We start from the raw sequence: 26,055 nt of genomic DNA on the forward strand, positions 1-26,055 counted from the left end.
TCCTCCATGAAACTCTTCTGAATCATCTAAGCTAGAAATGAGCTCTCCCTAATAAGAATTCTAACTGCCCTCGATCTGCATATCACTTATCAAAATTACTCATATTGTAATTATTAAATGTGTCTTGTCTCCATAGATATGGGTTTTATTACTTCAGGAACAATGATCCTTAGGCTATATCTCTTTAAACTGTTCTGAGTTACACTTAACATCTTGATTTGTACATAATTGTTTCTCAAATGGTATGCATTGAATTAGTTATCTGGGAATAAAGCTAAGGAATCATTTTACCAATTTCAAACATTTAGATATTTTCTTTCAAGAAAGTTTTCACCTATGCAAAGCTTATACTCTATAGATACACATAGAGAAAATGTACGGGAAAGGTAGAGCACATATCCAAGCTTGGGGGCACATTAGAATAACCAGAAACTCCTCCTAAAGGATGAACTCAAACCAGAAATTTTCTCGATGTTCATGCAGATTTACTTATTTATCCTCTCAACAGGAAAGTCATCAATGTGCCTCTTTATCAAGGAAATGGTAGAGATCATTGGTATGTTAGCCACTGGTCTCAAATCTTGATCCTGATCACTGAGAAAATCCTTGTGGAAATGAAATGATAAAATACAGGGATCCAGATCATATCTTTCCCAGAAGTGGACATCCTATAATCACACTGGAATGTAAAGGGGCTTCATGCTATTTTAATCTGTTTTAATACTCCAAAAATTAAATCCCAATAGACTAAATGAATGGGTGCTTCCCAGGTGACACTAGTGGTAAAGAACCTGCCTGGTAATGCAGGAGTTGTAAGAGATGCAGTTTCAATTCCTAGGTCAAGAAAATCCCCTGGAGTAGGGCATAACAAGCCACTCCAGTGTTCATGCCTGGAGAATGCACGGACAAAGGAGCCTGGCATGCTATTGGGTTGCAGAGAGTCAGACACAACTAAAATGGCTTAGAACACACACAGAGACTAAATGAATAACCAGTAACCAATGACTCTCTTTTGGCTTTGACTTCTTCTCTTTCTCCATAAGAAAACATTCAGAATTCTAAACTGTGCTGGCTCCACTTGTCCTTTTCAGCTTCTGACCCTTCCTGCCAAGCTTGGGATAGAGACCTAAAATGCTGCTGCAGAGTTCATTAGTCTTAGCTTGGCTCCTCTTCACTTCATTACCTTGTCAACACTGACATTTTTAACACTGGTCCAGATTCCCCAGGCAAAGGATAAACAAATCAATACAGTGCCATTGGCAAGAAAAAAGGAATATCAGCCAAAGAAAATCAATAGGCAGGATGGCTATATTATCTCAAGAAAAATAGTTGCTGTTTTCAAATACCACCATGTGTCCCATGTGTCAGACACTTTACACACCCTATGTGTTATCTTTATAACAAATTGATTAAAAAATATTTCTATTGCTTTACAGATGAGGAAACTGGAGCTCAGAGAGGTGAACATAACAGTGATATAGCTAGTAAATGACAAGTATAGAGTTTGAGCTGCCAACTGTCTAAATGCATTTTCCAAATTCCAAATGCATTTTCTACATCACCACCAGGCACCATTGTGAAAAAAATACATGGTGTCTAAGGAACCTGGAGATCCTTCTCCAAGATCTAGTTGTAGCTGATTAGTATAACATGGAGCCCATTAATGTGTAGTAGGATGACCTTTCAGCTCCTTCAGCTGTAACATCTACATATTCCACTTTATTTTTTTTTTCCTTCAAGAAACATTAAGGGAGTTTGGGCTTAGCAGATGCAAGCTTTTTTAAAGAGAATGGATAAACATGGCCCTTGATACTATATAGCACAAAAAACTATATTCAATATTGTATTACAAATCACAATGGAAAAAATATGAAAAAAATAATGTATATATATATATGACTGAACCACTTTTCTGTATAGCAGAAATTAATATAATATTGTAAGTCATTATACTTCAACACAATGCTCAAACTACCGCACAATTGCACTCATCTCACACGCTAGTCAAGAAATGCTCAAAATTCTCCAAGCCAGGCTTCAGCAATATGTGAACCGTGAACTCCCAGATGTTCAAGCGGGTTTTAGAAAAGGCAGAGGCACCAGAGATCAAATTGCCAACATCCGCTGGATCATGGAGAAAGCAAGAGAGTTCCAGAAAAACATCTATTTCTGCTTCATTGACTATGCCAAAGCCTTTGACTGTGTGGGTCAAAACAAACTGTGGAACATTCTGAAAGAGATGGGAATCCCAGACCACCTGACCTGCCTCTTTAGAAACCTGTATGCAGGTCAGGAAGCAACAGTCAGAACTGGACATGGAACAACAGACTGGTTCCAAATAGGAAAAGGAGTACGTCAAGGTTGTATATTGTCACCCTGCTTATTTAACTTATATGCAGAGTACATCATGAGGAACACTGGGCTGGAAGAAGCACAAGCTGGAATCAAGATTGCCGGGAGAAATATCAATAACCTCAGATATGCAGATGACACCACCCTTATGGCAGAAAGTGAAGAGGAACTCAAAAGCCTCTTGATGAAAGTGGAAGAGGAGAGTGAAAAGGTTGGCTTGAAGCTCAACATTCAGAAAACAAAGATCATGGCATCTGGTCCCATCACTTCATGGGAAATAGATGGAAAAAGAGTGGAAACAGTGTCAGACTTTATTTTTTTGGGCTCCAAAATCACTGCAGATGGTGACTGCAGCCAGGAAATTAAAAGATGCTTACTCCTTGGAAGGAAAGTTAAGACCAACCTAGATAGCATATTAAAAAGCAGAGACATTCCTTTGCCAACCAAGGTCCGTCGAGTCAAGGCTATGGTTTTTCCCGTGGTCATGTATGGATGTGAGAGTTGGACTGTGAAGAAAGCTGATCGCCGAAGAATTGATGGTTTTGAACTGTGGTGTTGGAGAAGACTCTTGAGAATCCCTTATACTGCAAGGAGATCCAACCAGTCCATTCTAAAGGAGATCAATCCTGGGTGTTCATTGGAAGGACTGATGCTAAAGCTGAAGCTGCAATACTTTGGCCACCTCATGCGATGAGTTGACTCACTGGAAAAGACTCTGATGCTGGGAAGGGTTGGGGGCGGAAGGAGAAGGGAACGACTGAGAATGAGATGTCTGGATGGCATCAACGACTCTGTGGACATGAGTTTGAGTGAGCTCTGGGAGTTGGTGATGGACAGGGACACCTGGCGTGCTGTGATTCATGGGGTCGCGGAGAGTTGGACACGACTGAGTGACTGAACTGAACTGATTCTTCAACACATTTTAAAAAATAATAATTTAAAAAGAAATATTATGAACACTTAATGTGTACCTCTAAATATGGTATCAAGAAGGATAGAATCATAAATAAGACTCAGGTCCTCTTTTTGGAACTCTATGATTACCTCATGCTGAGAGTGGGGAGGGGTGGAGTTGGTTGGCAACATCCTTCGAAGTCAGACTAGCCCCACTTCCTGACTTGCAACTTTCTATAGTTAGTCCCTACCATTCTCAGGATAAAACCCAGACTCTTAGTATGGCTTGTGAGACTCATGGTGTTCTGGTTCTTGCTCACCTCTCTTGGCCCCATCATTAGTCATCCGACACTCTGATTTTCAGCCTCCTGTGTCCAGAGATGCCACTTTTATTTCTCTTTTGCTCACCAAGGTAGAACTCACCTGGGTCCCTTCTCTGTTCATTCTCAACTTAGATTTTACTTCCTCCAAGGAAGTTTCAATGTCCCTTCTCCCTCCAACATACCACACATGTCACTCTGGGCTTACTTGTCTGCTTACTGGTCTATTTTCTCACTAGATTGTAAGTTCCTTGAGGGTGAAGATTGTCCTTTACCTTTTGTATCAATAGTGCCTAGTTTGGTACCTTTCTTGGTGCACTTAGAAAATACTCGATATGTATTTGTTTAATGAACACAAAATCAGACTACATCCCACACTTTGAAGCTTAGTTGATGCACCAAGTATCACACGGTTCCAATCCATCAGAGGCAGTTTTAATTGTGAGAACATACATTCCAATAATGTCAGATATGTTTTCCCTGGTTTAAAACTCTTAAGATGACTTTATTAGAAACCAAGAATTGACCATATGTGCACCTTCACTATTTACCAAGCTTCAGAGAGTCAAGGTTACATAATGTCTTTTTATTCATTCATTCCTCCCAAGCAGAAAGGAAGAGAGAAATTCAAGCATTTTTAAGCAGAGTGAGTAGCCATCTTCTTTTTTTTCCCTGAGAATTCCTCTTTTAGGTCTGGAAGACATTAGAGTTCAAGGTCATTCTTGAGATAAAAGTGTTTGGGCCAGATGGGATGACTTCTTATGTACTTATTACTGTTACTGCAAACATTTATTGAGTTTCCATTATGCCAGGCATCATGTTAGCCACATTACCACTGAGTCTTCCAAATAGTAACAGACATTATTATAATAAATGCCTACATTCCAACTGAGAAAAGTAAAGTTCAAAGAATTAAGTTATTTGTCCAGGTCAATTAGTCAGTATTAGACTTTGATTGGAATAGGTGAATTCCAAAACCTAACTTACAATAAATATGCTATTCCCCCTCCATAATTAAAGCCTGGCCTTAGAGTCTACTTTTAAGCCCATCGTGGCTAAGGCTAGGGGCACAAGGCTTTAATTTAGGAGTCCTCAACAGAAAATAGAGTGCATTTTGTTTTGTTTTGCTTTGTTAATCTGGACTGTCTCATGTTATTTCTTAAAAACCAAAATAGGGCAGGACTGATTGGGAGTGCCGGATCCAGATCTCAATGTGTGACTTTACATGCCAAGTCTACCCCTGACTATTTTTGTGAAACTAGACAAGTCACTTAACCTCTGTGACACAGTTTCCTCATCTGTAATGTATGAGTAACAACTTCTTAGGTTGTGGAGGAGAAAAATATTAGTTAACATAAGAGCTTAGCAATCTAAGTGTCCATGGTCAAATGAATGGATAAAGAAGGTTCAGTACATATATGTCAGTTCAGTTCAGTTCAGTTCAGTCGCTCAGTCGTGTCCGACTCTCCGCGACCCCATGAATCACAGCACGCCAGGCCTCCCTGTCCATCACCAACTCCCAGAGTTCACTCAAACTCATGTCCACAGAGTCGGTGATGCCATCCAGCCATCCCATTCTCCGTCGTCCCCTTCTCCTCCCACCCCCATAAAAAAGAATGAAATAACGCCATCTGCAGCAACATGGGTGGAATCTGAGGTGATCATACTAAGTGAAGTAAGAGAAGAATAAATATATGTGATATCACTTACATGTGGAATCTTAAAAAAAAAATGATATGAGTGAACTTTTTACACAACAGAAATAGAGTCACCAACATAGAAAACAAAGGTGAAACAGGTGAGAAGGATGAATTGCAAATTTGAGATTAATAGATACAGAGTTCTATATATAAAATAAATAAATAACAAGGACCTAATGTGTAGCATAGGGAACTATATTCAATATCTTGTAATAAACTCTAATAGAACAGAATCTGAAAAAGAATACATATATATATATATATATATATATATGTTTGTGTATGTGTATGTGTGTATAACTGAGTAACTTTGCTGTACACCTGAAACTATCACAATGCTAACTTAACTATACTTCAAATAAAGTTTAGTCACTCAGTCATGTCCAACTCTTTGTGACCCCATGGATTGTTGCTTTCCAGGCTCCTCTTTTCCATGGGACTATCTGGGCAAGAATACTGGAGGGGTTGACATTCTCTTCTCCAGGGAATCTTCCCAACCCAGGGATCGAACTTGGGTCTCCTGCAATTTAGACATTGCAAACAGATTTTTTACCGGATGAGCCATCAGGGAAGCCCAAACTTCAATTGAAAATAAGGAAAATATAAGACATAAGAGTTTAGATCTAGCACAGAGCAGAGCATTATTAAATAATAGTAAGCAATGTTATTATTATTATTACTTTTTATATAACAGTCATGTCATTGGCTTCTCGTAAACCACACATAATATCCTTTGTTAACACAGTTAGGAGAAGACATATAAAGTTTGTTAAAAGACATATAGGAGAAGGAAATGGCAACGCACTCTAGTGTTCTTGCTTGGAGAATCCCAGGGACGGGGGAGCCTGGTGGGTTTCTGTCTATGGGGTTGCACAGAGTCAGACACGACTGAATCGACTTCAGCAGCAGCAGCAGCAGCAGCAAAAGACATATAAAGTTTGGTTTTTGCTTTTATAAAAAAATGCACTTGACTTTTACAAAGAAGCACAAGCATGCAGTAGGTCTGGATTCTGATCATGTACTAGTTCCTTTAAAATGTAAAATAAAATTACATTTTTCAATCAGGAGATAACACACATTCCTGTTCCATGAGGTGAAACTAAATCATCTATTGCATATCCCATATTTTCTTCATATCCCATGAAGAAAAATGGAGTTCATTATTTTTAAAAGAAACAGAAACAAATCCCCTGTAGCCCAGCTGTGATTCAGTGTTGGTTATCTTTAAGTTAGAAAGGATGAGATGAGTATTTAGGAAGTTGGAATGATTACTGAAATATGATATTTCTAGATCTTTTAAAATACTTTATTCGCAGAGAGTTCAGATTAGATTAACTAAAGAACTAAGAATGGCCAAAAACAAAATGAAACATTCTTTAATAAACCTATGCTTTCAAAATAAAATAATTTTTTCCAGGAGTCTTGTTGGAAGCTACGAACTTGTTCCAAAGAAGATAACAAGCATTTCTTGAAAGAGGGACTCTCAACTATTCTTTTTTTGTTGCAACACCCTGGGATTGTTGCAACACATTTGGACTGTTGTTTGATGTATACAAACACAATGCAGTCCCCAAAATATGTACAACTCCAAGCCTATCTCTCCTGGTGAAAAGAGGTAGCAGAATGTGAATGAAGAAACCAGTACTGTTACTGGATTATTGTTGATTTGTCCTCTCTAGCAAGAATACTTTGACTTCCTTTTGAGAAATAAGCATCTCCTTACTCTTAAAATGTGTGGTTGATATTGACCTGAACCCTTCACCCCAACCAGAGCCATAGTCTGGTGCATAATCCAATCACGACCACTCAGTGTATCCCCAATCCCTTGGACACTGCCATCATCTGCAACTGTCACTTGACACAAATTGCTCCTTTGAGATTCAATCCAGCATTTTTTCTGGAAATTTTAGAAATGAGAGGCTTTCTTTCCACCAGGGCTGTTGATATAGTAGTTATGAAGCATGGAACTGCTGATTCCACTTTTGTTACCACTGAAATTCTGCCTGAGAATAAAGTCCCATAGAGAGGTAAAGAGGATCAGAGGTGGAAAGAGAAACAGACAGACAGATAGACAAAGGCTTCATCATAGTCACATTTGAACTCCTGAACCCAGCTGTGCCTGAAGCAAAACTTACACACTGAAGCTTCCATTTTCACCAACTGTCTTAGGTCACTGTTTAAACTGGTTAATGCTGATATACCATGAAAACAGTCTTAACTCACACTCCCATCTTCAAGGCTCCCCATGGTTCAGAATTGCTCTTTTAGAATGCATTTGAGTCCATTTTGGAAGTTACCTTTATAACAACTTTTCTAGACTCATTAAAATAAAACTAGAAACAAAACAAAACACAGTTATCCTCTATTTTTCCATGATTCTTCAAAAATCAAAAGCTTCTAACATGTATGGAGCATGTGCTAAATATCAAATACTTTATATATAGTGTCTTATGGAATGCTTACTCAAATCTATGAATTAAATGCTATCATCCTCATTTTACTGACAAGGGACTATCGACAGATTTGACAGTTCACAATGGTCATACAACAGTAAGAAAGCCAAACATGAGTTAATCTCTAAAAAGCTGAGCATCTTTCACTCTGTAATTTTGCTTTTAAATTTAATATCATTTTCACCAGTTTTGAATCAGATGGAGGGCCCAACTATTTAGAAAAATTTTAAAAAAAGAATACAGTCTTAGAAAATAAGTACTTTGAAATGTCCACCTTTCATTTATATGCATAAATTTTGCTGCATTGTCTAAAAATGGCAGCCATAACTCTTCACCTACAAAATGCTTGAGAAATGATTTAACATGAACACAATCAGGAATTCAGACAACAATGCTCTGATATTGCAGAAGTGTGATGTTCAAAACTGAGGGATTTGGGAGAATCAAATAATCCTGTTCTCTAGACACAATCAGAATTCACTTCATATGGACAAGCCCAAAGCACAGGCAAGTGCTCACAGCTAGCCCTGAAATTCCTAGATTAGCTGGATTTTTTTGCAGATTGAGAAGGAATTCTTCCAATTTCTACACAGCTTGTTGAGGCCAAGTGAATTTTAAAGCTACCTGGGCAAACAGCCACCAGAGCAGAAGAATAATGTCTCTGCCAACTGTGAGGTTTAGCCTACCAAACTGGCAAGTAGGCAAAAGAAATTGATAAATGAATAATCTTATAAGTATGCCCTGAGTGCAAATAGCATTTGAATGTCTATGTGGGATCTGGCAGCTACAGTTTAAAAGCAGTATACAATTCCTTTCCATCTAAGCTTGAGGATGTTTCTATATTTTAAAAAGTAATGGCTTCCTAAATCTGCAGTATAGTAAAAGTCTCCACTCAGGAAGAAAATAATAATAATGATAATAAATTCGTTAATTTTTAGCTTCAATGTGTGCTCTCTCTCTCTCTCTCTCTATATATATATATATATAAACTTTGCCATTAAATTTAATTGTATGCTTCTGACCTTTTCCAGTCTTGTAGCCACTGCTGAGTTTTCCAAATTTGCTGGCATATGGAGTGCAGCACTTTCACAGCATCATCTCAAAGATGATGCTGCACTCCATATGCCAGCAAATTTGGAAAACTCAGCAGTGGCCACAGGACTGGAAAAGGTCAGTCTTCATTCTAATCCCAAAGAAAGGAAATACCAAAGAATGCTCAAACTACCACCCAATTGCACTCATCTCCCACGCTAGTAAAGAAATGCTCAAAATTCTCCAAGCCAGGCTTCAGCAACATGTGAACCGTGAATTCCCAGATGTACAAGCAGGTTTTAGAAAAGGCAGAGGCACCAGAGATCAAATTGCCAGCATCCGCTGGATCATGCAGAAAGCAAGAGAGTTCCAGAAAAACACCTATTTCTGTTTCATTGACTATGCCAAAGCCTTTGACTGTGTGGATCACAATAAACTATGGAAAATTCTGAAAGAGATGGGAATACCAGACCAGCTGACCTGCCTCTTGAGAAACCTGTATGCAGGTCAGGAAGCAACAGTCAGAACTGTACATGGAACAACAGACTGGTTCCAAATAGGAAAAGGAGTATGTCAAGGTTGTATATTGTCACCCTGCTAATTTAACTTATATGCAGAGTACATCATGAGGAACACTGGGCTGGAAGAAGCACAAGCTGGAATCAAGATTGCCAGGAGAAATATCAATAACCTCAGATATGCAGATGACACCACCCTTATGGCAGAAAGTGAAGAGGAACTAAAAAATCTCTTGATGAAAGTGAAAGAGGAGAGTGAAAAGGTTGGCTTGAAGCTCAACATTCAGAAAACAAAGATCATGGCATCTGGTCCCATCACTTCATGGGAAATAGATGGGAAAACAGTGGAAACAATGTCAGACTTTATTTTTGGGGGTTCCAAAATCACTGCGGATGCTGATTGCAGCCAGGAAATTACAAGACGCTTACTCCTTGGAAGGAAAGTTATGACCAACCTAGATAGTATATTAAGAAGCAGAGACACTACTTTGCCAACCATGGTCCGTCTAGTCAAGGCTATGGTTTTTCCCGTGGTCACGTATGGATGTGAGAGTTGGACTTTGAACAAAGCTGATCGCCAAAGAATTGATGCTTTTGAACTGTGGTGCTGGAGAAGACTCTTGAGAGTCCCTTGGACTGCAAGGAGATCCAACCAGTCCATTCTAAAGGAGATCAATCCTGGGTGTTCATTGGAAGGACTGATGCTAAAGCTGAAACTCCAATACTTTGGCCACCTCACATGGTGAGTTGACTCACTGGAAAAGACTCTGATGCTGGGAGGGATTGGGGGCGGGAGGAGACGGGGATGACAGAGAATGAGATGGCTGGATGGCATCACCGACTCAATGGACATGAGTTTGAGTGAACTCCGGGAGTTGGTGATGGACAGGGAGGCCTGGCGTGCTGTGATTCATGGGGTCGCAAAGAGTCGGACACGACTGAGTGACTGAACTGAACTGAACTGATACTCTGGAACAGTAAGTTAAGAGAAACCAGGACTAGAAAACATAAAACAAAAGTAAAAGGCAAACAAAAAATGCACAGTTCCTTTTAGAAGTTTCAAAATTTCAAAATTTCTAAATCTGACTGAATGTTCATGTTCCTGCACCAATGCTAAATTGGATAGACATAGAAACATCCAGGTAATTCACACTATTTGAATCTAAGGAATTCAGTTCTATATTTCTAAATAATTCAATAATTTTTCAAAAAGATGATCTTGTCAAAAGGGTGACTTCCGTAATTAAACACATCTTTTTTTCTTTTTAATGATATTTTCCCTTCAATCTATTCATGTAATAGACCAGAAGCAAGAAGTTTTTTCTTAAAAGTCAAAGAATGTCAGTAAACAAAGGAACAAACCTAACAACAGCCCATGATTTACCCTGGGTTAAACACACACAATGCAATTTTAACATCAATGATCATGTCTTCTATTTTCATGAACTAGTCTCTATATCATAGGAATTTTCAGGACAGACACGTTTACTCATCTTGTTATCTATACAGCACATATCATATAGAACCATCACTGGTGCTAAATATATACCTTCTAGAATGATGAATTTGCCCTTTCTCTTAAAGAAAGAAAATGAATACATGTGTTGCTTTACAATGGAATGCTATTACCGAGGAAAACTGGAACAGATTTGCTATACTTACTTGCCTTTGATATATACTATGAAAAAATGCCTGCAAATATTTGTTTTAGAGTTGAAAATGTCCAACACAATACTAGACGTTTCTAAACTTGTGCAGTAGGGTTGCATTTGTTATAAGTACTATATACCCATTTCTGCACCATCCCTACCTACAGCAAATATTCCTTCTCCAAGTTCTTTCTGAAGCACGAGGCTTCCTTCCAGAAGGTCTGCAGGATAGATGTCCCTCCTTAATAATGAACCTAATGTTCATATCATCTTCTCACACCTCTAGATACAGACCTTTCAAAGACCAGAAGTATGGAGGTTAATTATGGATCCTCTGCTCTGCTTGTTGCCGTTTGGATGGGAAGAAAGGTGGGCAGGCAGGGGTTTTCCACACTTGGTCCAATGAAGACATTTTATTGGATACTCTTCCTCAGTAATAACCTAATCTTTTCTAAAACAAAATGACAAGCTGGCCCTCAATAATTTAGTGCATGCTCAGTTGCTCAGTCATGGCCAACTCTTTGCCACCACAGGGACTGTAGCCCATCAGGCTTCTTTGTTCATGGGATTTCTCAGGCAAGAATAATGGAGTGGGTTGCTATTTCCTACTGCAGGAGATCTTTCCAAGAAAGGGATTGAACCTACATCTCCTTCATCTTCTGCATTGGCACATAGATTCTTACCCACAGAGCCACCCAGGAAGATAATTTAATACAAGGTAGAGTAATTTAGCAGAGAAGGCAATGGCAAGCCACTCCAGTACTATTGCCTAGAAAATCCCATGGATGGAGGAACCTGGTAGGCTGCAGTCCGTGGGGTTGCTAAGGGTCAGACACAACTGAGCGATTTCACTTTCACTTTTCACTTTCACACATTGGAGAAGGAAATGGCAACCCACTCCTGTGTTCTTGCCTGGAGAATCCCAGGGATGGGGGAGCCTGGTGGGCTTCCGTCTATGGGGTCACACAGAGTCGGACAAGATTGAAGTGACTTAGCAGCAGCAGCAGAGTAATTTAGTAACTTGCTTTAAATTTTCATCCTTTCAGTCTTACATAATAGGAGTTTAGTTCAAAAGACAGAAATGCCACAGGAATGTCATATACACTGTCAAGATTAATGGAAAGAAATTTTAAATAAGACGATGTTTTTAGAGCTGCCATTGAAAAGCAGGTAACATGAAAACAGCCCAAGCTTGGTGAGCCTACAGCCCTAGGAATCTCTCCTCTGAAATTTCTTCTGAAATGTGGATTCAGTGGCTCAAGATAAATTTAGGTACAAGAAGATATGTAACATACCAGATACTCAAAAAAGTAATTCTGCTTCATTAAAACCAAACAACACATTTTTAATATTTTGTTAAGCTTCAGGAAACAAAGAGGAATCTTAAGCTTCGGGAAGATTCTAGGAGAAAGAAATGCAAAACCAAGACAGTAAGTCATCAGCCAACATTAAGTTTGCATCCAGGAGAGTACCTGAATCATCTTGAAGAACAGGAGTCTTGGCCTCAACTTGTTACTAAGTGAAGATATTCAACTTAAAATATTCACATTGAAACCAGTGAAATTGGCCAAGAAAAATAAAATCACCTAACAGAAAAAAGAATAAGTCTGAGGTTTATCTAGTGCAGGTCAAAGCTAATTGAGAATAAGAAAGAAGCATTAAAGAGATGTTGAGAATTTTTGAGAGCTAATGACTAGATACATATGAATAATACATATGAACTAGATACATAGAAAATAATGAAGAAATACAAGAAACATAAACATATCAACTAAGACAATTAAATAGAAGTCTACAATCAGACACATGGTACTAAAACTGTCAAACACCAAATTTAAAGAAATGACCTTAAAAATAGGTTTAGGGTATTGGGTGTGGGGGTGGTCAGTGTATTTTCAAAGACAGGCAGACTGACAGCCAGCTTTTCAACAGTCACCTCAGACGATGGAAGAGTAGAGTCCAGTGATGTGCTGGTGAGGTTTTAACCTGGCTGCCAAGGACCCCAAGGACCCTGACTTGTAGCATTTGTGAGATACACGGAATAGAAACTTCTAGGTTGGCCAATTTCAAACTACCATTGTGAAATCACCAGATGCAGGAATTGTGCAAGGATATGTATAACAGGTTCTTATGAGCCAGTGTGAACTGGTTCCATCACATCCACGAATAAATCCTTAAGATATAAGGGGAAAGTGTCCGTCAATGTTGAATTAAATGTCTAGCAAAATTATGTTCCAGGAATAAAGGTGAAAAATGAAAGACTTATTTTCAGATACAGGATCACTTAAACATAAAAAAATTCAAAAGAATTTACATCAGAAAGAAGAAAATTAAATCTGGCAGAAAATAAAAGGTTTTGGAACAACAAATTAGTGACTACATGAGTTTGGGTGTACTCCGGGAGTTGGTGATGGACAGGGAGGCCTGGCGTGCTGTGATTCATGGGGTCGCGGAGAGTCGGACACGACTGAGCGACTGAACTGAACTGAACTGAACTGAACATAAAATAATAATTATTATTAGTACGAGGGGAAATGGAATAAGAAGTAAACATAAAATTCAACCTACAAGTTGGTCAGTGTTGATTGGCTCATTCAACTGCCATTTTGGAAAGTAAAACTGACATTTTCCAGACCCAATAGCAAATAAATTTCTGGATGCACATTATGTTCTGGAAACTAGATACAATTTACGGATCTGGAAGGCTGTAGTGTGACAGGAGTCATTTTTTCTGCCTTTTCAGCTTTTTCTACTGGCCAGCAAAGTCATGGTAACTTGAAGTCTTTTCTCTGCTGCCATTTTTAAGGGACCTTTTCCACCTGTTGGATGCTAACACACAGCACTGCATCAGGGACTGCTTGGTAGTTAATGGCTTCCTATTCATCAGCTCAGAACTGCTAGGGAGTCACTCCAAAAGACTAACAAGAATGCACACTGTAAGTGCTGTCACAATTTTGAAAGAAACTTATTTCCTGAGTTAAATCCATTCCTGCTTAAAATGTCTCCAGCTATGAATGTTTTCTGCACTGTGTTGTGACTGAGAAAATAGAAAAGAGCATACTAGAATCACAGGAAAATTTGAACAATTAGAAAAAAGAGGCAGAAACAAACCCAACCATCCAAATAACCCAAAAATGAACAGGGGCTTACATTTGCCAATTTATAAAACAGAAGATGGCCAGACTGAATGAAAATACAATATCTGTTTGTCTGTTCTTCACAAGATCCTATATAAGGATCATAAAAAAAAAAAGACTGAAAGTGAAAATAAGGAAAAAGATAAACCATAAGCCAGGAAAATACTAACTAAAACAAAACTGAATTAGCCATTAATAACAGACAAACTAGATTAAAGCACAGAGACTTTAAAATTTAAAAATATTCTTCAGTGTGAAAAACGTTCAATTCATCAAGAAGATAAAAAAATTTCAATCTTGCTTACACCTGATAAAAGTCATCATTTTATATAAAATGAAAATTGACAGAACTCCCTGTAGGAAAAAAGAGCATACATTATTGTCATAGGACAATCTTTTGAATTTTTGGTGAATTAGGAAAGAGATTAAGGATTTATAGAATTCAATAATTGGGTTGTAAATCCTTAATTTCTTTAAGTGAAATTCATGTGAATTTAACTAAAAGAACTAAGTAAACATTATACATTAGTTAGAAATTAAGTAAAAGATAATTATTTTAGTGAATTGCTCTGTTCATTTATGTTGCTCAAGATTCTATAAAGTAGATGTAAATGCCCGTTTCCAGTCCCACCACACATGCATTCCTGTCTCCACAGGACTCTTGGTCTTACATGTTGGGTATTATCTAGATCTTGTTGCTTTTCCTTGAAGAAAGTTATTTATTATTTATTTTGTCAAGGCCAGAAAGACATGGACTAGAACAACAAACCTGTGACTTTGCCTAAGGTGAGGGACCTGATAGCCCTGAACTCGACTTCTGGGGAGAAGTTATAGCTGAGTCGGAGTTGCTGATCCACCTGCAAGAAAACAGAAAACAGAAGAGGCATCAGCAGAGGTCCTCACATCCAAGGCATAAAACACTCCTGTCTGAAAATAGCTGGAAAACACAGGCAGGGCAGACACCTCTCTGGGATTTTTCTCCCTGGAGAAATGAGAAATGTCTCACTAATTCTCCCACAATGCACGTAAAATACCCCTTTCTTTCTTTATTGGTGAAATAAAGGCTTTCACACAAGTCTTCTCCCTGGGAAATTCTGTACAGCTTTTGACAGGTATTTATCTCCCCACTGAGATTTTCTCACCAAATTCTTTGCTGCAAAGAAGCAAACAAATGAAGCCTTTTAGGAAGGACCCTGCAGGATTAACAAGAAAAGGAAAGCAGGTTTTAGTTTCCATCTCTCCCTCGTCCCCATTTGGTCCGTAAAACCTTCACCTCCTCTTTTGCTCCAATTGACCTGGCCTCAATCAGGTGTGCCCTGGGGGATTTTCTTGAGCAATATATTTCAGTTTGACAAAAGGTTTGAGTCTGGGAAGGGGAGACTAGCTGAACAGCTGCCACCAGCATGAACAGCTGATAATTCCATTTTGCAGGTGAATAAAAGCCACCAGGGGGATCCTTTGGGACTTTATTTCTAAGATCATCCTTTAGGAAACCTTCCTTTCCACACACATTAATTCCAGTTCCGTCTCTTTGTTCTCTCCATTTCAAGGCATGGTTCCCCATCCATCCTAGGTTTTGCTGTCTAGTCAAAGCTTACCAATTTTTCCAGGCTCTATCACAGTTCATCTGTAGGAAGAGAAGACTAAGAACCCTTCAGCTGTGTGCCTGTCCCCGGACTGCCCTTGGAGAGCAGTTGATTGGGAGCCTGGTGTTCCCAGCTTCCACTGCTGGACCCTCCTTCTGCACCCACTCCAGCTCAGACAGACCCTCCTCCAAGAACCTCTGGGTCCTGCAGTGATTTCTGTTGTGAAAGAAATCAGTGGCTATGACTTGTGGTAGGTGACTGTAGGTTGTATTCTTTTTTCATTCATGGAATTATGCCTTAATAATACTTGTTTATTGAACACTTGGTATGTATGAGACATCATACTTACCTAGAATACTGTGAAATAGACATTGTTACCCCTGTCCACAGATGGTGGAAATGATGTCACAGAGATCACAAATTTGGCCAATGCCACACAGCATTACATAGCAAGGACTCCTTGTCACATGGCCTGCCAACCACACAGTATGGCATTTACTTTACTTGTCCATGTCTCTCTAGATGTTTGAGCAGCTGGTAGACAATCACTGTATGTTCTTGTTTCTGAATTTTTACAAAATTTATTCAATGACCATTTGAGTATCTACTCTGTGCCAGACACTTTTCTAAATGCTCCCATGCTCCCAGAGTCCACCTCCTCTAGGAAGCTCTCCTTGAAGCCTTAGTAAGATTAATTGATCCTGTTCTCTGTTCTCATGGTGCCTTTTTTCCCCCCTACTTCTAACCTTGCCTTTAAGATGCTATATTGCAATGACAGCAAGGAAATCAAACCATTCAATTCTAGAGGAAATCAACCCTGAATACACACTGAAAGGACTGATGCTGAAGCTCTAATAATTTGGCCACCTGATGTGAAGAACTGACTCATTGGAAAAGACCCTGATGCTGGGAAAGATTGAGGGCAAGAGGAGAAGGGGATGACAGAGGAGGATTTCATTGGATGGTATCATTAACTCAATGGATACTAGTTTGAGCAAACTCCAGGAGAAGGTGAAGGACAAGGAAGCCTGGTGTGCTACGACTTGTGGGGCTACAAAGAATTGGACAGGATTTAATTAGTGAACAACAATTGTAATGATCTGTGTGCTCTCCCCATCTCATTTTTCTCCACTAAACTATTGGCTCTTTGAAGATGTGGACATTTTATTGATACATGTTTTCTATATGGCCTATTACAATAACTGGAAGAGTAACTCCAAACAGATGTTTGTTGAATGAATAAATAGACATGCTGTTTGATTCTCTTTCTATCTTGTGGGCTATGGAGCATCCACTGCATCATCAGGATGCCTCTGGCTGCCCTGGTGGCCTCTACACCTTAGATAAAACACAGGGTTTTTCATACCCATGGTCCCCATCTGTAATCTTTTTTAATGCTCAGATTCAGTCCTGCCCTGAAGGAGTTCTCTCTCTGCCTTATCTCAGAACTCTCACCTATTCTCTGTAATTGTCCCTTCCAGCAGAGGGCAGGGATCCTCCTTTCATGCTTTGTTACTCAGATTGGAAAGGAGGCTAAAGTGAGTGGGAATTTCCTGCTGAGAAAAGAGTAGTAGGATTCTTAGAACTAAAGGTTGAGCTGAGATTTCTTTAGCTTCTGGCTCTAACTTCTTCCCCAGACCCCCAAAGATGAAGTGGTTCCCTCAACATTGTCACATTGTGTAGAAGACCTAATTGTTCTAGTACCGGAGTCATTTCTGACCTACTGTTCCCCTTTATGGGAACTTACTTGGTCCTTTCCACTTTAATCAGATGACAAACAAGGGTGAGAAGGAGGTGAATGACAATCAATTGTTTTGTTTCAGTTCAGTTCCATTCAGTCACTCAGTTGTGTCCAACTCCTTGCGACCCCATGAACCGCAAAACACCAGGCCTCCCTATCCATCACCAACTGTCGGAGTCCACACAAACCCATGTCCATTGAGTCGGTGATGCTATCTAACCATCTCATCCTCTGTCATCCCCTTCTCCTCCTGCCCCCAATCCCTCCCAGCATCAGAGTCTTTTCCAATGAGTCAGCTCTCTGCATCAGGTGGCCAAAGTATTGGAGTTTCAACTTCAATATCAGTCCTTCCAATGAACACCCAGGACTGATCTCCTTTAGGATGGACTGGTTGGATCTCCTTGCACTCCAAGGGACTCTCAAGAGTCTTCTCCAACACAACAGTTCAAAGGCATTAATTCTTCTGCGCTCAACTTTCTTTATAGTCCAACTCTGACATCCATACATGACTACTGGAAAAACCATATCCTTGACTAGATGGACCTTTGTTGACAAAGTAATGTCTCTGCTTTTTAATATGCTGTCTAGGTTAGTCATAACTTTCCTACCAAAGAGTAAGCATCTTTTAATTTCATGGCTGCAATCACCATCTGTAGTGATTTTGGAGCCCAAAAAAATAAAGTCTGACACTGACAATTTCCCATCTATTGCCATGAAGTGATGGGACCGGATGCCATGATTTTAGTTTTCTGAATGTTGAGCTTTAAGTCAACTTTTTCACTCTCTTCTTTCACTTTCATGAAGAGGCTATTTAGTTCTTCTTCACTTTCTACCATAAGGGTGGTGTCATTTGCATATCTGAGGGTATTGATATTTCTCCCAGCAATCTTGATTCCAGGTTGTGCTTCCTCCAGTCCAGTGTTTCTCATAATGTACTTGTTTATGTATTAGTAAAGGTATGGAGACAAAGGTACAATGATTCAAAGAAGGCTTGGGATACTTTGGGAATGAATTCTAGTCCTTAAGTGGAATGAGTGCACATGGAGGCACCCCTAGTACTGGTTCAGGTGCTGGGTTACCTATTTGAAAAGCTTAGCAAATGCACAGAGCAAAGGCAAAAGGCGGGGGTTGCAGGGGTAGGTAGTTACCACAAACATTTATTTCTAGGACATCGACTTTATGATAGGGGCTAGGCAATCACTGAAGTCTTCAGTGAGAAATATATTATTTTGTTATACTTCTTTATGTTAATTCTATGTTTTAGTGTTTTTCTTTTTAATTACTCTTGTTGAGGTGGTGAGAGAGTGAGGCATCACAATGTTTTAAAGCTTAGGATGCCTAAAATTTGTAATCTTGCCTGAAGAAGGACTTCCCCAACAAAGAAGCTTTGTTGATCTTATAACTGAGGATAGCAATGGTCTTGTCAAGTTATTAAATGAGATTAAAAGGGATGGGAAAAGGAGGGAAACTGAATAAACCTTTTCTTTTGAGTAAGCCCTAAACACCAAACTTCATGCTTGGTCCTTTAGTTATGTTCTTGCTTTCCTATAATGGTTACCAGAACTGACAAACTAAGCTGCATTTGTACCCCAGCCCACCTCCATAACATTCTAACATTTTCTTTTATAGATAAATAGACTGAGCCTCAGAAAGGTGAATAGCCAATTTAAGATCTTATAACATAGGAGATGGAACAAGAATTCACATACAACTCTGTCCCGAACTAGGGATCCCTCTCTTAATCTCAGGATCTTCAACTCTCAAAGGAAGTCATTAACTCCATGCTTTCAAAATGTCAGGCCCCCTCCATCTTTATAGCTGGTAGTTGTGCTGGCATTTTGGTAAACTGGTTTAATTTGTTTAATGTTATTCATATATATTTTAAATAGAGGCACTGAAGTCTACCTCCACCACCAAGGGGGCACATGAGCTTTTAAAACCACTGGTCGAATTACAATTCTCAGATTATTACCAGGGTTTCTTACTTCTGGCTATAGCCCAGTCCCTACGGATTTCTTCCAAAGTCACATAGAGCAAAGAGGAGAAGGTTCAATAACTCAAGGTCCTGAGGTGGTAGGAGAATGTATTCTTACCTACTGGAGGCCTCTGGCTGGCTGAGCATAGTGATAACCATCTCAGTTCAGTTCAGTTCAGTTCAGTTGCTCAGTCATGTCCAACTCTTTGCAACTCCATGAATCACAGCACACCAGGCCTCCCTGTCCATCACCAACTCCCGGAGTTCACTCAAACTCATGTCCATCGAGTCAGTGATGCCATCCAGCCATCTCACAGATAACCATCTACTCTCTCTTTATAACTGTTTCTGAATAATGCCTGAGATCAGGCAGTAGCTTATCCTTTTCTGTTTTTAGTAAACAGTTTGTTCTTTTTTCCCCCCATTGCTTTTGTTTGTTTGGGGGTTTTGTTATTGTTTTAATTTGGCTACCCAGAGCCATAAGGGATCATAGTTCCCTGACCAGGGATTGAACCCATGCCCTTGGCAGTGAAAGCCAGGAGTCCTAACCACTGGAAGGCCAGGGAATTCTCCAGGGCTTTTCTAAGTGGGGAGGAAGGAGAAGAAATAGGATGAGGGGGAGTGGGAGTGTCACAGAGACAACTATGTTGTGTGACTGTTTTAACAAATTGATTTAAATTTAAAAAACAATATAGGTCTCTGCCTCCATTTCTTTCTGCTACTTTTGTGCTTTTGAAATGCTACATCTTCCACTGATTGTGCTTATCAACCACTGCTTGTGCTTATCATTGACTATTAATTTGGCTGGTGGGAAATCTAAATGGAGAAGAAAAGGGAATATCCCATTGTTTTCTCACCTGCCTATTTGTGTTTTCATCGATGGAAAAGAAGTCAGGAAATAGAAAAAGAGAAAGAGCCATTTATACAAATGCCCACCAACATGCCTCCCAGGGGTCTCACAACAGCCTCATTCAAGACATCTTCCAATAAGAAATCATCGTTTCATCTCTGTCCTCTAGTCTGACCTCAATCCAAAGACCTTTACCACTTATTTTAAGAGTCAATGCTACGGTCAATGCTATTAAATTATAATCACTCAAGGATTGTGATTTGTGTCCTATATTTTCCAATTATTCCTGAACTTCCACCCAGTCAAGAAAATGAATAGTCAGTCTTGAGTCATCATCCATATCCAGAGGGTTACCCAAGGTTACCAATGTTACCTCCAGATCTTTCTCAAGTCCTTCTGTCCTTGACTTCCCCACTACACTAGTTGAGGTCCTTATCTTTGCTTCTGTTCTGGTCTCTGTCCCATATCTTATCACTCCCAAATGTGTATTTCCATGGAGTGATCACAGTGAGCCCCTGTAAATGGAAATCTACCAATGCTATTTCCCCTGCCTAAAATCCAGTGGTTTCTCTTCCCCTCTCCACAAGTCAATTTAATCTTCTCCATAAAGGCAAGAAAGAAATGGCAAAGAAATAACTCCAGTATGGTTGCCAGGAAAATCCCATGGACAGAGGAGCCTGACAGGTTATGGTCTATGAGGTTGCAAAAAGTCAGACACAACTGAAACAACAACACATACAAGCCATGTGGGATTAATTTATTTAGTTCAAACATATTTATTAAAGGCCTTCTGTATGTGAGGCACTGCTTGACAAACTGGGGGTCCCAAGGTAATGTAAACAAACAAGAATCCCTGTCTTCATGAAGCTTACATTCTAGAAGAGGGAGAAGGGATTATCTATTAAATAAATAGACAAGCTGTATTGATTGCTAGAACCATTTTAGTGGTTTAGGATTAAAGGCAATGAGCTGGGTTGCTATATTACATAAGGCGACTGGAGATGGGGTTCCTGAGTCAATTTTTGAGTGGTGTTCCAAAGGAAGTACAAGTAACAGGCAGTGATGCAGATACATGAACAACTGGATTCTAAGCAAAGCAAACTCTAGTGTATTCAAGAGCTCTGGAAAGAGTAAGGATGCACCCAAGTGGCCTGAGTAGAGTTTGAGAGGGAACCAGAATAGATGACTGTGTGTGTATCTGCGTGTGTGTTTGTCAGTTAGGAAACTGTGGACAGGGCAGGCCGTCCATAAACTATACTCACTTTTGACTGAGTGGAGAGTCAGTGATCCTAACATCCCATCCTTGTTCAGGGTGAACTGAACTGATGCCCAGATGACGTGAGTGCCCTCCTCCAAGCTCTGGCATCACCTGTGCACACTCCTCCTATAGCCCTTGCTGATCCCTTGTGATTTCTTCCTTCCTTGTCTTCCTCATTATTCTACAATTTAGAGTTGTCAAAACTGAACATGCAGCATCACCTGCTGCCCCCTTCCTGAAAAAAAGCTTCAGATTAAGCAGATCTGACATAAGGCCCAATAATTAGCATTTCTTACAAGGTCCCAAGAGATGCTGCTGGAAAGCAGGGTGTGCCCTGAGGACCACTATTCTAGTTCTCCAAAGGCTGGGGCTGAGTGTGATTAGTATACATCCCCAGAACTCAGCTGCTCACTTGGCTTGGGAGCAAAATTCAGAAAAGTTGTATTGAGCACCCAAGGTACATTCGCTGGAATAAGAAGAAGGGAAGTAAGGTACCTGAATGGTAAGCCCTCTGCCCTCTCTGTTAATCTTCAAGTGATGCAGTCTTCTGTTGGCAAAGTTCTCTGTATTGATGGTGAATACATGGGTTTCTTCCTTGTTTAGCTGGGAGCGAACTTGTAAGCTTCCTTGAAAGAAAAACATTAGAAATTAGAATTAAAAATAGACCTATATAGTGTAAAAAAGTAATCAGATTGTTTTTTAATTGATCATGGCTGTTTTAGAAGGGGACGACAGAGAATGAGATGGCTGGATGGCATCACCGACTCTGTGGACATGAGTTTGAGTGAACTCCGGGAGTTGGTAATGGACAGGGAGGCCTGGCGTGCTGTGATTCATGGGGTCGCGGAGAGTCGGACATGACTGAGCGACTGAACTGAACTGAACTGACTGATGCCATAACCTTTTACATTTTTAAAAGGTACTATATATGTCGTGACTGTAGCATCTAGTCCATATTAAAACTCCTGAGTATAGATGAAATATGCATGTGTGTGTGTGTGTGTGAGTGTGTGCTATCAGAAACCAAAATAATTTGATTGTGAAAACTTTAATAAGACAGTCCACACTCTCTTCAGTTTCTACCACTTCCTAGAACTCCTTTTCTTCCTAATTGCCTTCATGGAATTTCAGAATATGTAATGTGAAACAAGATTATAAAGAAATCTAAGGCAGAATAGGTGAGAGCAATCTGGAGCAGTGAGGTCATTATCCAACAGGGTCAGCCAATAGAAGAAGCTCCCTACAGTTAGTCCTGATTTCTCCTCTCCCTTTGGTTCTGATCATCATAGATTTTCATCTTGGGAGCTTATTTTCTCACTTAAAAATTAATAATAGCTCCCTGAGAGTGAAAGTCGCTCAGTCCTGTCTGACTCTTTGCGCCCTTATAGACTGTGGCCTGCTGGACTCCTCTGTCCATGGGATTCTCTAGGCAAGAATACTGGAGCGGGTAGCCGTTCCCTCTCAGGGATCAAACTCAGGTCTCCTACATTGCAGGCATATTCTTTACCATCTGAGCCACCAGGGAAGGCAAAGAGGACTGAGGTGACTATATGAAAGTGAAAATATTAGTCATTCAAGTCATGTCCAACGTTTTGCGACCCCATGGATTGCAGTCCTCCGGGCTTCACTGTGCAAGGAATTCTCCAGGCAAGAATACTGGAGTGGGTTGCCATTCCCTTCCCCAGGGGATCTTCCTGAACCAAGAATGGAACCTGCATCTCCTGCATCGCATGCAGATTCTTTACCTTCTGAGCCACTAGGCACCATGTAGGAAGCCCCAATAGCCCCCTAGAAATAGCATATTTGGTGCTGAGAGGCACCTTCGCCTGGGGCAAGGGGCCAGCCTGTGGTAGGGAAAGGGCCCCCCTTATAAACTTGTGGGCTGTTCCCTAGCAAGCTCTTTCAGGCTCTTTCTAAGATCTTGGGTTTTTAATACTATTTAATGCAATGTAACATATAATATATAAATATGTTCCTAATATATAATGTATAAATTTTCTATATAGTATATACATATATATAATATAACATATAAATTTTACTTAATATGTAATATAATATATAATTCAACCCAATAAATAAATCAGCATGTGATATTTATGTGTCATGCATGATAGTAAGGCACACATTCCTTGTAATGATTTGGGATTCTTACCATTCCACTGAGTGCACACATCTATCTATTTTAGAGTCCATGTTCTGCACACATCTATCTATTTTAGAAATCACTTCCATTTTATACATCTTCACTAACACTTGCCTAGGAACCATGCATCTTAGATGTTAATCATCTCAACTGGGACCCTGTCAAAGCATTTATTCTGAAGGCTCTCCAACACTCCAGTTTAGGTCTAAAACACCTCAACAATTTCTTAAAGCCATGCACATACTGACCTCACCTTCTTAGGAGGTTCTGATGCGATCAGTGCCTCCCAAAGCACTCTAAGAAGATATCCTGAAACCTCTTGCTAACTCATCTTCACACAACTCCTAGGAGGATAAACTCAATTCAAGACTTTTCAAAAATAAGCTTGCCATTACATTACATTACATTAAAGGCTGACTTGCAGTCTTACAGGAGGCACTAAGTTGAGATGGAAATGGTTGGGACCAGAAGTTCATTCATCACCTTCCCCTTAGCATCATGCTTAGCTTCTTGGTCAATGAGCAAAGAGACATGTGTCTCCTTTCAGCTACTCTGGTGTCACGAGGTTACTGTCACCTTCTTGGATGGCACTGCCCTTTACCCAAAAAGTTCACTGCTCTTAAGCCCTCTTTTACCTAATGTATATGCTTCATCTGTCTGCTTTCATTTTCCTCCCCAGTGTGTCCCATCCCTACCTTTGCTTCCAAAAGTGTTTAGCATAATGGTAATCATTGCAAGTGTAGAGTCCCTTAGAGAGGGAACTGACTGAGGGAAGATGTTCTGAAACTAATAATGAACAAACAAACAAAGAAAAAGGATTGTCCTTGGAAGCAACCTAAATGTCCATCAACAGAGGAACTGATAAAGAAGATGTGGGACATATATACAATGGAACTCAGCCACTAAAAAGAATGAAATTAGACCATTTACAGCAACATGGATGGACATAGAAACTGTCATGCTAAGTGACGTAAGTCAGAAAGAGAAATAACTTATGACATTCCTTTGTATGTGGAATCTAAAAAGAAATTATACAAATAAACTTGTTTATAAAACAGACTCACAGATTTAGAGAAAGAACTTATGATTCTAAAGGAGGAAGGATGGGGGGAAGGGCTAGTTAGGGAGTTTGGGATGGATATGCCCACACTGCGATATTTAAAATGGATAACCAACAAGGACCTACTGCAGAGAACATGAGAACAATGTTATGTGGCAACCTGGATGCGAGGGGAGTTTGGGTGAGAATGGATACATGTATATGTATGGCTGAGTCCCTTTGCTGTTCACCTGAAACTATCACAATAATGTTAATCAGCTTTACTCCAATACAAAATAATTTTAAAAAAATTAAAGGATCGCCTTAGCCAAGTGTTCACTATAATTTATCTAGGGAAATGTATCCCCTCTAATATGGTCTCATTTTATTTTTCCTGTTAGTGTATGTTGACATTGCTACATTATAAACAGCATGCATTTACCTGTGTGTGTGTGGATATGGGCTGAAATAAGATGTTCAAAGTATAGAAAGGAAATGAAATTGATTTGAGTCTCAGGGCTTTTCCAAATATGCTTCTGGAATAGACATATGTATAATGCAATGACCTTTGGTCACCAGCAAGTATGCTATAAAAGTTTCATTGCATCTTATTAATATTGGAACATTCTAGCTGTATATGCCCTCACTCTTTTTAGGTCTCCAGGGAAAATTCATATCATTATTTTTATAATTATACAAGTATTATCAATGTCATTTAAAAAATGTTGGAGAGAAATCAATAATCGCAAAAAATGTATTTAAATACAATGATAAAGAATCTACTTTAAATCAAAGAAGATGTAGACACATTCTGTTAAACATTTTAGCTACTTTCTGGACAGTTACTACCCCTTGGCTTCTATCATTCTTGAGTATTTTGCATATGACTTCTCTTTCATCTAGAACTTTTTTTTGTTCCTTCCTTCATATGATAGGTGATGGAACAGAGGTGTAGGAAGGTGACTGAATTTTCATCACTTATAGTAAGTGATTCGGAGAAGGCAATGGCACCCCACTCCAGTACTCTTGCCTGGAAAATCCCATGGATGGAGGAGCCTGGTAGGCTGCAGTCCATGGGGTCGCTAAGAGTTGGACACGACTGAGCGACTTCACTTTCACTTTCCACTTTCATGCATTGGAGAAGGAAATGGCAACCCACTCCAGTGTTCTTGCCTGGAGAATCCCAGGGACAGGAGAGCCTGGTGGGCTGCCGTCTATGGGGTCGCACAGAGTCGGACACGACTGAAGCGACTGAGCAGCAGCAGCAGCAGCAGCATAGTAAGTGATTGACTCAGATTTAGAAATGAAATTGAGTTAGTTTTAAAGAGCATGATTTTCCCATGGAACACAAAGGTCCCATGTGTTCATCTCAGCCAAGAATAGGTCGTCCATTCAAACCTTTCCC

General features: G+C 39.7%; 1 protein-coding gene across 2 annotated transcripts in view; it reads right to left on the reverse strand.

Moving 5' to 3' along the window:
• Positions 1-26,055, reverse strand: part of CNTNAP5 (contactin associated protein family member 5) — a 1,080,786-nt gene that overhangs the window by 42,333 nt on the left and 1,012,398 nt on the right. For both annotated transcript variants that reach the window (XM_055397661.2, XM_088842198.1), the window contains exons 20-21: positions 21,961-22,091; positions 14,825-14,912 (exon numbers count right to left, since the gene is read on the reverse strand). In XM_055397661.2, the coding sequence (XP_055253636.2) occupies positions 14,825-14,912; positions 21,961-22,091 (219 nt within the window). The remainder of the gene's footprint in view (positions 1-14,824; positions 14,913-21,960; positions 22,092-26,055) is intronic.

Source organism: Moschus berezovskii, chromosome 2 (assembly GCF_049115385.1).
Source record: "Moschus berezovskii isolate FMDL1 chromosome 2, NW_MosBer_1.0, whole genome shotgun sequence".
NCBI lineage: Eukaryota > Metazoa > Chordata > Mammalia > Artiodactyla > Moschidae > Moschus > Moschus berezovskii.